Below are 14,827 nucleotides of genomic sequence, written 5' to 3' on the forward strand. Positions count from 1 at the left end.
AAACAGCATATTTAATAGAGTATGGTCATTATGTCCTCAAGTATGATAAATGAGTCCATGAAAATTCTTGGTTGATAAGAGTTTGGAACATCAGAAAAGAAGAGATGTAGATGAGAATGAATGGAGAAAGAGATTGAGAATATCCTCGAAAGGCAACACTTACGTTGGTGGTGGGAAGAAATTAGCCATGGAAAGAAAAAGAATGAGTTCGGAGAGATGTTATGGTTAAAAATCCTTTTAAAACAGTAGTCTACATTTCACTAAGAAGTTTCAGTATTAAGTTGCATAACATTCTGCAAATTTTCAACAGGGCTCATTAGTTTTCAAAGCTAAGTTTAACTCATTATCCTCACAGTAATTACCTTAAACCATTATACATATGATCTATATTCCTACATCCCTTTAACTATTATTTAATTATCAAGTAAACTCTATCATTTCAGTAGTCCATAACTGAAAACCTTATTAAATACAAGACAATATCAGTTTCTAAATCACCCTACAGAACATTTCATTGCTACTAATTTACTTGAGTAAAAGAGTGAAATTATTCTGCAACTTCTGAAAGTATTTTGAAACTCACACAATTTACTAAGAACTATGTCAATAAGTATTACATTGTTAATATTTAGTATTTAAAAAGTTGTTAGCAATTACATTAAAAGAAGGGAACATTTTCTAACCTGAGACTCAACATAATAGATTAGCAACCTGAGTTTTACTGAAGAGCTGGAGCGAGACATATAGCCAACAAACAGCTATTCACATACCCCTTGTGTCTGTAGGGACAGAGGTGTGATACGTCGTTTTTCCCATTCATTAGGGCGCGGCTCAGGTGTGGATTCCATAAAATTGCGCTTGAGTTCACTAATGCTAGCCTGATGTCTCAGTATGTCCTCCTGGGCCTTATCGAGGTCCTAGCAATATGTAACGTAATAAAGGGTGGAAATCCAAAAGGAAAAAAAAAAAAATCCCAGCAGGACAAAAATAAAAAACCAAAAAATAAGACAAAGGAAACTTACAATTAAAAAAAAACATAGTAAAGCAAGAAAAATGCCAAGTCTCAAAAGCCATATTATCACCTATGAATAGAAGTAGTTCATCAAAATTTGAAAATAGAGCCAATGCGTGTTTTTTATGATTCCCATTTTAAAAGGTTCTGGTATCTTCTGGTTAGAATTTTTTTAAGAAATAATTATTTATATTATTAGAAGGAAGCCATGGAATCACTAGTACTCAAAATGGCTAATAATCTTCTTTCTGGTAAGTGGATTTAAAATGCAGCCTATGACTTTGCTCCTGCAAATTTACCTTTCTCATTAAGGCTATTACTACAGCTGCATTCTGTGAACATAGTAAATGAAGTAAAAAGAGAGAAAGGTACCCAGAAGCACATTTGGCCTGGTGGGGAAGCCAGACCAAGATCATCAGAGAGAGGGAGGTAGGGGAGGGAGGGGGAGAGAGAGAGAGAGAGAGAAAACCAAGGGTTGACTTTTTCCAGGAAATTCCAGCAATGGAATATGAACTCCTTAAGGAATCCTTAAGGAATGAAATACTGGCTTCCAGAGGCTCCTTCTGTTTGGCCTCTCTATAAAAGAGGGAACCTCGTGTACTGGTTTCATGTACTTTCCAAGCACAGTTGTGAGGCCCAGCCACCCCACATACCAAATGGTCCTTCTACAAGACAAAGATACGAGAAAAACTACCAGGTCAATTTTCACTGGAATAGGGCCTTGACAAATGGTATTTGTGGAAATTTTTAGGTTGGCCCTGATAAGTAGTATTTGTGGGAATAAAAGGTAATAAATGTTCAGGAAACAGTTTTAAGTGAATTTTAAATATTTTCTTACATTTCAAAATCACAGGGCCACTTGCGGATTATAGCTTTCATCCCACTCCCAGAGGAACAGGTCATGCATCTGATAAAATTAGATCTTCCACATTCATGCACAAGCATAGTAGCCCCTCTAGGAGCTTCTATAGTCACTTGCAAAAACTCAAGACAATCTGACACACTTTGCATGGCATGGGAAAATGACTGTGGCTTGAGATCAGGCACATTTCTTGCATTTGTTCAAAGCAAGGTTACATATTACACTGTAGAGCATTTTAGTTTAGTTATGCAAAATACATTTCCAATAGTTATCAAAGCTGCCAAAAGCAACCAGATTAGTCAGATTACTGAGAATTGCAGTTCTCCACTGAAAACATCACCATTTTACTACCATAAAAGAAGGGGGAAAACAAAAACAAAAACTGTTCTCGTGTGACATGGGGAATATATTTTACACACCTGATTGGTTGGTTGTTTTTTTTTTTTTCCTTTCTTTTTCACTTTCTTTTTAATCCAAGCAATCCCACTAATCAACATTTTTTCAAAGGTAATTACTTTAAGTGGACCACATTCCTCATTGCATGGATTGAAGCAACTTTCCTCCCCAAGATTGTGAACATGGATCTAAAGCCATTTAAAGCCTAACCAACAAATATCTGTTCTGGTGAGTATATATTAAGGATGGGATGTTACTTCAGATTCTATACCGCAGAGATAACCCATTAGGAGAGAACAAATTTACCTGTAGAACTTCGAGAGTAATAGATAAAAATTTTACTCATTTGACTGAACATTTTTGTTCTTCCCAGTTGTCACTTTGAGAACTTCTAGTAGACATATTCCTACCTAAGCCACTTTAAAAGAACAAAGTCGGACAGTTAACATGCACTCCAAGTGGAACTGTCCCCCATGCAGTTCATGCAATGTGCTTGAAGGAAGTTGCCAGCCAGCCGGTGCGTGACCTCCCGTCCACAGCAGCCTGGCAGCCATTAGGACAGAGTTGTTTTCTTAAATTATACAAACCTCCAACATTAAATTGCTATGTCTGACATAAATATTATCCCCTTCTACTCTCAAGGAATTTTTCTGTGAAATTAAATCACACACAGGGGGGAAAAGGCAAATAAACATAAGTGCATCAATCAGCAAGCACCAGAAACAACCCCGAGTTGGACAGTCCAAGACATTAAAATTTGAGAGAAATACAAATCTTAAGAACCTAAAAGCCACAACAAGCAAAACTCACATATCGACCCCAGAAGTGCATTACCCCACCCCGCGCGCACACAGTAATCATGGCAGGCGGCAGCCACCAGGTATCTAACTGGGGAGGAATAAATATCCACCCCCTCCGGCGTGTCTCCTCTTCTTCCAGCTTCACCTGAAAGTCATGCAGCCAATGGCCAGAAAGAAGGGCAGCAGCAGTGGGAATTCTGCCCATGGAGGCAAAGACGTTGTATTTGAACTGAAATGGTGAACTAGAGTTACCAACCTTTACTGTTTGGCCCCCAGAAGATGCAGAACATAAAGCCACTTTGGTCTTTCTTCACCTACAGTGTCGCACAAATGGCGGAAGGAATCCTTTGCAAAGGTGGAATGGAGAATGGAAGCTTCACTCTTTCTCAGTCCCTAGAGTATGTGCTGTTTTTGAATGTTTTTACTCAGAAATAAAAATAGGAGAGTGTAAAAATGGCATAATTCCATCTGTCCTAATGTGAAAGGTCTAAATCAACTAGGGACGGGGGCAAAATAGAATGATGTAAAGCGAAAACCAAATTTTACATCAGAGACAAATAATCACCCTAAAATTCAGGTTTTTAACAGATTTCTTTCCTTGGGACGAAAATTGGTTTATTTTGCTACTTGCATGTTAAAATTGTATTTAAAAGTACTCATATTTTATAACCACTTTTCTTTCATAAAATTCTTTAAGAATAGTTTCTCATAGTTGGATAATTCTCCGTATCCGATGACCCAAAAGAAGGAAAAAAACCTGTAAATTAAAAACTAACTCATGGAGATGAAAAGCACAGCATAGGGAATATAATCAATAATATTCTAATAATGTCATATGGTGACAGATTATAGAATTGTCGCATCATTATGTTATATACCTGAAACTAACGTAACGCTGTATGTTAATTATACTTCAATAAATTTTCTAAAAACCCGCATAAATCCTGATAACTACTGACTCAAGGAAAAGAAGAACAAGAAAGAAAAATAATGATTCTGAGACCAAAAGACAATAATGTAACCTTCACATGTTAATTTATAGCAGAATCATATATATTCCTTTTCTTCTTTACTGGAATGATAGGGTTAAATCTGAGAGTTCAAAATGCCTTTTTTTCCCTTTAACCAAATATTTTTGAGGTGGGCAGGGAGCTCAGAGTATCTTTTTATCAGAAGGGAAAAATAAGAGCTATCCGACAATGTGTTAAGGCTCATGTTCCAATTCCTTGGTCAATACTTAATTCTCTAAAATGCCAGTGTTTGGCAGTCTTCAGATAATCTTTAGGTATAGTGGTTTCTCCCAGTATGCCTAATCATAGCATCATCCTTACATTTTTCTTAAGGTTTGCTCTCAATTGTGATTTTTCTCTATGGCCAGTACCCACAGGATGAGAACCTAAGTCACCAGACCACACTTAGCCAAACAAAAATGTCCCGCACATGTTAGCACCAGCCTTGTAGTGCAGAGGTAGCCCTATCCAGGGGTAAAAATCCTCAAACTGCACACCTGATCTTAAAAGGACACTAAGTAGCCCACCCTTACGGCAAACAGTCTAAATTTTCAAACAGCTGTGTTTCATTTTTCATATGTATTTCTTAAAAGATAGATTAGTATCTTCCTTACAATATCTGACAGTGACTCTTTCATAAAACTACATGATTAGAGTTAAAAAACAAAAAACAAACAAACAAAAAAACTACCTGAAATTCATCTGGTTCCCAAATGCTACAGTAACAAGGAGAAAAGGAATTTCTGAGATTAGACCTATAAATGTCAGGAGTAAAGGTTACAGATGCGTCCTCAGAAATGCGAGAACGAGCTTGGCTTTCTGACGAGAAAGAACGATACTAAGGAGTTCTACTAATACACATCAATTACCGTTATGTCCACTGCTTCCTAAGTTCTATATTGGAACAAGTTTCCATTCTAAAGGAACAGCATTGATAGCATTGATATTTGTCTGCAAAACAAACAGACCCAATATGGTTTGTTAAGGGCAACACAGGTTTCCTGTTATTTTTTGTCTTGTTTTGTTTTGAAGACCTAGTATGGTCTGGATATTTACAAAATAATCCATAACTTTGCTCTCAACTTCGAATGTGTGGACCTGGTCCATGAACATCAGTGACGGGGAAGTACTTATTTACATGTATTTCTCATGCACTAAAACACCATGTATGTGAAAATGTGTGGATCATACTATTTTGAGGGTAATCAGTGGTGAAATTTATGCACATGTTTACACTCTACATTAGGAAGATGCAGTTTTGTTGACCCACAAATTAAAGCTTATGCAGGAGTGCCAGCAATGGCTTCCTCTTCCTCTGTTTTGTCATTCAAGTCACAGTCATAAAAAACATTGAAGGAAGTGGCTTTAGCCTCCAGATAGCAGAGGGATAGAGCCAGAGGAAGGGAAAAGGTGAGAGAAAAAGGCACTGACTGAGAAGCAGAGAGAAGTAGTCCAAAGATGAGAATGAGGGAAGGAAGGAAGGAAGGGGAGGTAATAGGAAGGTAGTGCTGGACGTCGGCAGGGAGGAAGGAGACCCAGACCTTGGGGAGGCTGGGGAAGGTGAGATACCCATCTTCATCGAGAAGGGAGGGGAAGCTAGGTGGGAAGCATTTGCAGAAACGGAAGGAAAAGGACCCAAATTCAGAACCCTTGTGGTCAGCCTCTTTTTGAGGCTTCTCATGGGTGGGAGGACAGTCAGGCTGAGGAGGGGCTGCAACAGGACCCGAGACAGAGTCAAGGGTGGTGACGTCACTGTCCCCCTGCTCTGACGGCTCACCGGTAGAAGGGAGCTCTAAGCTGTCTAGTGTGATCTGGTCGGCCTCCCCAAAGGGGTCTTCCTCTGAAATGTCTGAAAGCAAGTCCACTTCAGGGACTGGCAAAAGGTTTGGGGAAAGAGATGAAACACAGCGAATGAGCGGTGAGGGTGGGCACATGGAAACAGACTATTCTCGAGAGCAAACCCATGATTGGATGTGAAATCACACAACAATACAGATACAGTCAAAGGAGAAACACAGGCAAGAGAGAAAGAGAAGAAGAAATGGGCAGTTAGTGAAAACTTGTACTCGCAAATAGGGACTGTTATTAACACAGCACAGTTAGAACATGAATTTAATGATCCACTTTTAAAGAGAAAAACTGGACTACTTTTATCACGTAAAATTTATAGGTATAGATGGATTTAATTATTATTTTCTGACTGGTTGCAAACAGATCCAATGAAACTCAAATAACATTCTTACTTTCAAACCTGGCTGACAAGCATTCAAAGCATTAGCAAAAAGACCAGCGCACCCAGTCATTTGCTGAAGATAAGCAGAATTTCCTTTGGAATTTAAAGTAACTTTTTAAAAATAACTGCATGTATCAAATTAACTAGGCAAAATGGTAAGGAGACTCTGAAAGGCTGAGCTCTTGTGTTTCAGATGTAAGCAGTCACTCTCCTGGGGTTCTCATGAGTGTAATTATAAAAGATTCTGACTTTTCAATAGTTGAAGGATATCTTGTTGGCCATGATTTCTGTTATTTTTAGCTGAATGATTTTCAACCAAATAATTCTTTTTGGTATGATAGTCACAAATTCTTTAACAAAGGTGTTCAGAGGACTTGATGGCCAAGTCCTTGGGGTGTTAAGGGCCAGCATGGTCTCCGAGCCCTGCTCTATGCTGACCCACTGGCAGCCCTTTCATCTAGTAGGTTCTTCATAAATTCATGTTGCAGGTCTTTACATTTTTCAAAAGTTAAAATTTAGAGAAATTATGAATCTATAGCAGAATTTCATTTCCTTCTTGTGTTCACTTCCAATGTTACGTAAAAAAAAGGTGCTTTGTGCAGATACAGAAGAGAGATCCGATGAACTCAAAGCCTCTTCAAATCTATCCCCAAGTGACTTTACTTGCCCAAGGTAAAAAGGTATCATAAAATCGAGACGTATTTGAAAACACAGTATAAGTTACTTCTCCATTCACTACGGTGTCTGCCCCAAATAAGGAGATAAGCAACACACCATCTTCTCATTCACTATTTACAAAACAATCATCCTTTGCTTAAGAATTTCTTCTTCATCAGTCAGAGATTAATGAAAAATAACATTTCTCATAAAGACAAAATAAATATAAATTTCAAATCACATAGCTCTTATAATATAGGGATTTAACTAAAAAGGATGATTTTGAAGACAGTCAAAAATTTTAGGTCACTAAATTACTTGTTGCATTAATATAATTTACATTGAAATATTTTGCTTTGAACAACAATCAGAAAAATGTTAGAGATCCTGTTCAAACCAGTAGGAGCCTACATATTGGGAATTTATATCAACAGAGAACATACACTGACTAATTTTAAATCATACCTGAGTTCTGAAACAATAAATGGAACAGCCTCTAGTCTAAGTACACATTTAAAATCACATTTTCTACTAATTTACCATACCTTTCCTTCAATGAATTGCACATGTGGGGCTTTAGCTGGGCTTCTGAGGTCCCTTCTGCCATCCCCGTCTTGTACCATGGCAGTACTGACAACTTCGGGGCCGTATGCTGAAATCTCCCCAGCAGGACCAGGAAAATCCTTCCTAAGACTTTCATCGACAACACCAACTGGAGCTAGGAAAGAAGGGTCACTTGGGATTACTTCAGGATATTTCAATGGTCAAACTTACACAGATAAACAGGCAGCATGCAGACATTTAACAGGAACATTGCTTGAGCTCTGGAGATACCAACATATCTAACCCATTTTTAAACTTTTACCAAATTTTAAATATATTCTGAATTTTAACCCATTAAACTACACCAGGCCCTCAAATCCGATTTTTGAAGGATATAGAGTCCGATCATGGGATTGGCCAGTAGGAGGAGCTCTAAGACCAGCTGAAACAGACATGGGGCATAATGTCAGAATCCCAAAGTAAGCAGTATTTGAATTCTCTATGGTCTCTTTAACCTTGCCTGAACTTATTTCTGAATCTATTTACTGCAACAGATAATTATCTAGAGATTAAAATGACTTGCTTCAATAAGTTTTTAGAATTTTTCCATAAAGGAATCTTTAATTTGAATACCATTCAAAACTGTGACAAGACAGTAAAGGTCGATATTATAGAATTAACTTCAATGTTTAACAGTTTTCATTTTTCTAACCTCCCCCCTGAATGCCTCAACTTGACCTACAGTAAATCTAATACATACATACCCTCCCGACCCAGCAAACCTGGCTCTCATGTATTTCCTTCATCCCTCTTGCAACAGGAACGTGTTTTGTAGTTGAAATTTCTGTCATATGGCAGATCAACCTAAGATCGCATCACATTTCAACAAATGCAAGTGGGGAGCAGCGATAAATCCTCTGTCCACCTGTAGCTTCTCCCCCAAGACCGCAACCACGGAGGTTACTTCACCTGTATAAAAAGTGCTTGACTGACAGGGTGACTGACATTGGTTCTATGCCCCCACAGAAGTGCAGTAAACACAAAGGCATCTAGGTGGCAAGCTCCTGGAGGGCAGGGATGTGTGCGATCCACCATATTGAACTGCAGAGGCATCAAGCACCTCTAATCTGTGTGTTACAAGAAACCTCTTGGCCCACACCCTTCCTATACCCTGTCCAAACCTTCCTTCTTCCCCAGCCTTGCCTTTTTCGCCAGATACCATACTCATATTTGCACCAGTTACCCAAGCCAGAAGCCTTGGTGCCTCTGCTCTTCATCCCTCAACACCATCAAATCCAACTGAATCTAAATGCGGCCAGTTCTTCCTCCTCTATTTTTACCACCCCGGGCCATTTGAAGACTTTGACAGTCCTTAAGGACTCACACTTTTGAAAGCCCACACCAAAATCACAAATGAACTCACATCTTACATTAAGTATAAATATTTTCCAGGATTTTTAACTTTTGAGAAGATTTTAGTAATTTTCCCTTGGAAAATCTAGGACTATGAGTAACTCTTTTAATTTATGATTATGATTTCTAAGCACCCATTACACCTAATGAAATAATTGCAAAATGGGAAACTCTGACCTAGTAAGGATATCAAAATGTTAATGAATATCAAATTTAAAGTTAAATAATGAAGTTGACAAAGCATGTTTTCAGATGCTTATTAATTTCAGTGTGTGGGGGAGATGGGTGGGTTGTTTGTTTTGGGTTTTGTTGTTGTTGTTGTTGTTTTTGCATTTGGAAGCGAATAAGACGCTTTTTTAGGTCTTACTTTAGGTCTTACGCACTTGTAGAACCCTGAGAAGCCTGTAAGCCCCAGGCACTAAGCTTATGGTGTCAAATGGCTAAATGGCTACTATCATCCAAGGCAAGATCCCCATTCTTCTCACCTGGAGTATTCCTAACCAGTCTGCCTGCTTCCTCTCTTGTCCTATCAATCATTCTCAACATTGCACCAAGTGATTTTTTAAGAAAGGTAATACCATGCACTTGCGTGCTTGTGTAAGTGTGTACGTGTGTAACACACACACACTTCAATAGCGCTAGAATAAAACCACATTCTTCCTCATGGCCTGCAAGGCCCTGCATGATCTGCCCCCAGCCTACCTCTCCCCATCATTTACAAAGCTCTAACTAGCCTTCTTTCTGTTCCTGGACTATGTGTCAAGCTCTCCCTCATCTTATAACCTTCAGACCGGCTGTTCCTGCTATTGGGAATGCTTTACCTCCTGCTCTCCTCGTGGCTAGTTCCTCCTCCTCCTTCAAGTCTCAACCAAAATGGTTCTTCCCCAGATGGGCCTTCCTTCTCCCATGACCCAATCTCAGGTGGCTGCTTATTATATTCTCCATTTTCAGGACGTCACTGCCTCCCCCACTCTCAAATGCGTCTCGGCTGTTCTCTTAAATGACTGACTTGACTCCTTTTTGGTTTGAATTTCTAATCTCGGAATCCTACTGTTCTAAAAAAGCTGTTCTAGACTGACTTATTTTAATGCTCCATCTTAGATATCACATTCATTTTTAGGTTGCATGCAAGCTCTGGAAGATTTTAATTTGTCAAACCTTAAAGTAAGGAATATTTATGAATCTGAATTAGTCTGGCCTAACTTAAAAACTAAATAGGGACAAGAAAATACAACACATGTCAACAGCAACGAAAAGGTATATTGATGGGGAGTGGTGGTGAAAATAAAGTTCAGTACCAGGTTCCAGCCTCGCTTTGCTTTGGGAGGGAAAAAGCCTATAATCCCTAACCAAATAGTTCACTGGCTGTCTGGTCATGTATTGGCACGAAAAGCCTTCTATTTTTCACAATAACACAATAATCCTTTTGATGACTTGCCCATCTGATGAATTACAGTGTCCAAAACACAAAAGGAAAAATAATGGATCACTGTGCCATGTTTGTTGCTTTTACTTGTAAAAATCATTGTTTTCAGATACAGACCTACTATAACCCTCTGCACTCACCACTCATACAAGATGGTGGGTTTCCTTGAGCAGTGTTTATGTATGTCAAAACACAGTGGTTTACTGCTCTTTCTAAACTCTAGAATTTGCAATACAAGAGTTATAAAGCCTCACAGTTTAAAACAAAGGCTGAAACAGACAGTATTCCACAAAGAGAAATGACTTCTCTCAGGGCATTAACCAACACTGACTACAGTTATTCAGCGTTTATATAAATTCTCTGTGGTGAGGGGCCAGGCTTGTGAAATATTTCCATGAGCAGGCACATCTTTCGCATTTACTTGAAAAAAGTGCTCAGTTGTTGATGAGCTAAAAGATACACTGACAGCTATCATACATTAAAAATTCACTGAATTTAAATTACTCCATTTGGAAATGTGGACATTTATTTGAACCACAGTTTATGAACCCCTTGCATATCTGTCATCTCAAAATTATATGGAAGATTCTCCAGAATCAAGATTTAATCACTATATATACACAAAATGCCCACCAACAAATCCCTGGTCGTAGCTCTGTGTGTCTGCCTGGATCTGTTTTCCAAGTTTATTCCGGAAAAAATAGATCAAGGCCAAGGGGTGTCAATCCTTCATTAATGAGAGCGCATTTTTAGAATCAGACCTATAAACACAGAGAACTGATGGTCGCCAGAGAGAAATGGGGCGAGGGATGGGCAAAATGAGCAAAGGGCAATGGGAGACACAGGCTTCCAGTTACAGAATGAAATCATGGAGATAAGACATACAGAAGAGAAAATACGGTCAATGATACTGTAATCGTATTGTATGGTGACGGACGGTAGCTTCACTTGTGGTAACACAGCCTTACACGGAAGCTGAATCACTATGTCGTACACCTGAAGCTGATGTAACATCAACTATACTCAAAAACTCAAATTTTATATATATACATCTATATGTATATATGAGAATGCATTTTTATCTATTAGCATATCTGTTTCAGCTACTTAAAATACAAGTTGTTCTAGTTCATATTTCAGAAAAATGTCAGTAATAAGAAGCAACCAAGAAAGGTTCTCAGTGATCAATAATAGTGAAACAAATTTTTAAATTTAATATTGCTATTTTTGTATATGTTTTGAGATTAATCAAGCAAAAAATGTTGGAAAACTACTTCTGAGAGAAAGTCATCTACATCAATCAAGAAAGTAAAATGAAGTCTCTTATAAAGCATTCTAATATAAAATTAACTTTAGCTCCTTTACAGAAAACCTGCTATTAACCCAAAACTAGGATAATAAGATACATATATGAAGGGAAGGAACATCAATTTATTTTCATACGTAAAATATTTAAAACTATAATTTTGTAGCTAATTCTAATAAAACAATATACAAATTTATACATATCTCCCTCCCCCTCCNGAGCCCCACATCAGGCTCCTCCGCTATGAGCCTGCTTCTTCCTCTCCCACTCCCCCTGCTTGTGTTCCCTCTCTCACTGGCTGTCTGTATCTCTGTCAAATAAATAAATAAATAAATAAATAAATAAATAAATAAATCTTTAAAAAAAAATTAGAACACTTCAAGTCCCTTTGAATAAAAGTTCTTATGTTATCATACTTTCAAAACCCTTGGAATTCCACTTTTGCCATTAATTAACAAGTTCAAGAAATTAAGACACATAAAATACATCACAATTAAGTCAGATCAGTAACAATGTTTGTCCAACATATTATCTACGAGAATGCTCAATATTTGCGTACACTGACAGTACAAAGAAAATTTAGGTTCAAAATGACAGCTGCAAAATACTATAAAACTTCTCTTGTGAATTTAAGAAACACCATTTTATTTTCTCAGAAAAAATATCTATCCCTCTAGAATGTTTTTGAGGACCTCATTAACTACATCAACACGTTCTGATCCCACTGGATTAGAGAAAGATTTAAGGAATCCAAACTATCATAAAGGTGTTTGTTTACCTCCATCTAGACTCCTGGAGACCCGTTTGCTTGAGGTGCGCTCGAAGTGCGGTGCTGGCCTGTCAATGAGGGTGCTTGCCTGACGGGTCTGGGCTTGGGTGCGGCCACTGTAGCGGAATTTGGACCCCAACGTCAGGAACTTAGCCTTTGGTGGCTGCTCTGGAGACACAAGCCTGTAGGGAGAAATAAAGACCCGAAATAGGAGCCTTTATGAATCTTCTTTTTTAAAAAAACGTTGAAACTTTATATTTTAATATCCCATTTTACTAAGATTACTCAATTTAAAGACCAAAAGGCTGCCTAAACTTTCTAATGAAAAAGAACATTATTTATAAACCCTCCTACATACAGAGCTTTAGGATAGAGATAAGATGACTAAATCCACAGTCATGTATCCATGAGTAATATGTTTTCCTCAACCTGAACACAAGAGCAGCTGTTCTCAGTGTATATCAAAGGCTATTTATTTGTATTAGCTTAAATCATTTCTATAAACACATACGTCTGAATTCTTGCTCCTAGCTATAAGTGCCAAGTGGCAATCCATTACCATTAGTAATTCTCAATATTTATGTCTATTTCTCCTGGGAAAGAACATCCAACTCAGGAATCCATTCCTTCAAGTGATGCTTTCCCATGAAGAACATAGCACACAGGAGATCTGTAGAGCTGACTAACATCCTTTCTTGCCAGCACAATTCCACTGCTTACACCCTGGGTTCATGATAAATGAGGGCAAACTTTCTTGATGTCAAATACTTTCAGACTTATGCAAAAGTATGTTTTTAGTAAATAAGCCCATCTTGTCTGGCATACAACTGGAATTGTCTCACTTCCACTGTCTAATCACGAGTTGGCAAAACGTCTTAACAAAAAAAGATAACCTTGGAGCTCTTATAGCATTTATTAAACAAGACGGCTTTAGTTGACAATTCCAGAATATGAGTTCCATCAAAACTTTTCCCTTCATTCTCCAAGGAGTGATTTCTTAAAGAGTTCATTACCATTTCAAGTATTTTTAGACCTTTAGCTCTGTTGTGTTTTTTGTTTGTTGGTTGGTTTTAGAAACCTTCTGCTAAAAAGCAACAAAACAGATTCTAGTTGAGGTAAAGCTACCTGTGATAATAAGAAGAGGCGATCTTCCATCAAATTCTCAATGATATTGACCCAGAAAAACAATGATTTGGGATTAAACTGATGAAAGAAGAGCCAATACTCTCTGGCCCTCTTAGCGGTAATCTAGTCACGTAAGGAAGCAGAACACTTTCTTGAAAACTTCCGNAAACTTCCATTTTCTACCAAAAGATTCTCAAAGGAGACACAGATGATGCTGCTGAGAAAATCTACTCTGATGATGGCCAGTGCCTCAAACTGTACTTTGGGAAAAGCTGTATATTCTTAAATTAGAATGCTGGAAGGCTAGAAATTTAGGCCATAACAGAACTCTTATTTGTGCTCTGAATTATTTTTCTCCAACAGTTGAGGAAACTAAGGCACAGACAGATTAAATATCTCAGCATCCTGATCATACATAAGAGAAGCAGGGTGAAAAATGTGGTCATTTACCATGCACACTCTCTCTCATTGAATATGACAGGGTTTCCCTACCTAGCAATCCAGTTAAAGAGGATCTAAGAATGNAGCCAGACATAGAAAGACAAGTAGCACACAATCCCACCTGCATGAGGAAGCTAGAACAGTCAAAGTCATAGATTCAAAGACTGGCATGGTGGTTACCAGGGCTGGCAGGAGAGGGAAATGGGGAGGTGTTAGTCACTGGGCATAAAGCTTCGGCAAGGATGAGTAAGCTCTGGAGATCTGCTGCACAACAANGAGAAATTTAGGCCATAACAGAACTCTTATTTGTGCTCTGAATTATTTTTCTCCAACAGTTGAGGAAACTAAGGCACAGACAGATTAACTATCTCAGCATCCTGATCATACATAAGAGAAGCAGGGTGAAAAATGTGGTCATTTACCATGCACACTCTCTCTCATTGAATATGACAGGGTTTCCCTACCTAGCAATCCAGTTAAAGAGGATCTAAGAATGCTCTGTAAGAAAGCAATGATCTATAGAAAAGAAAGGGTCAATGGCAGGCTCATCATGGCAATAATAAAGAAATATTCATTGTTGGGGCACCTGAGTGGCTCAGTCAAGTGTCCGACTCTTGATTTCAGTTCAGGTCATGGTCTCAGGGTTGTGAGGTCAAGCCCCACATCAGGCTCTGCACTGATCGTGGAGTTTGCTTAAGATTCTCTCTCCCTCTGCCCTTTCTCTCTCTCATTCTCTCTCCCCTCCCTCCAAAAAAAAAAAAAGCAAGAAATATTCATTCTTGAAAAACAAGTTAGCTAAATCACATGTACCTTTACCATCTATTCATGAAGTAG

General features: G+C 38.3%; 1 protein-coding gene across 14 annotated transcripts in view; it reads right to left on the reverse strand.

Annotated features, from left to right (window-relative positions):
* The window catches only part of EPB41L2 (erythrocyte membrane protein band 4.1 like 2), a 209,009-nt gene that overhangs the window by 34,478 nt on the left and 159,704 nt on the right, over positions 1-14,827 (reverse strand). For 10 of the 14 annotated variants that reach the window (XM_034669147.1, XM_034669146.1, XM_034669145.1 and 7 more), the window contains 4 exons: positions 12,437-12,609; positions 7,516-7,688; positions 2,858-2,920; positions 771-917 (listed from right to left, as the gene is read on the reverse strand). In XM_034669147.1, the coding sequence (XP_034525038.1) occupies positions 771-917; positions 2,858-2,920; positions 7,516-7,688; positions 12,437-12,609 (556 nt within the window). The remainder of the gene's footprint in view (positions 1-770; positions 918-2,857; positions 2,921-7,515; positions 7,689-12,436; positions 12,610-14,827) is intronic. The other 4 variants (XM_034669151.1, XM_034669150.1, XM_034669149.1 and 1 more) reach the window with 1 other exon arrangement.

This window comes from Ailuropoda melanoleuca, chromosome 10, assembly GCF_002007445.2.
Source record: "Ailuropoda melanoleuca isolate Jingjing chromosome 10, ASM200744v2, whole genome shotgun sequence".
Classification (NCBI taxonomy): Eukaryota; Metazoa; Chordata; class Mammalia; order Carnivora; family Ursidae; genus Ailuropoda; species Ailuropoda melanoleuca.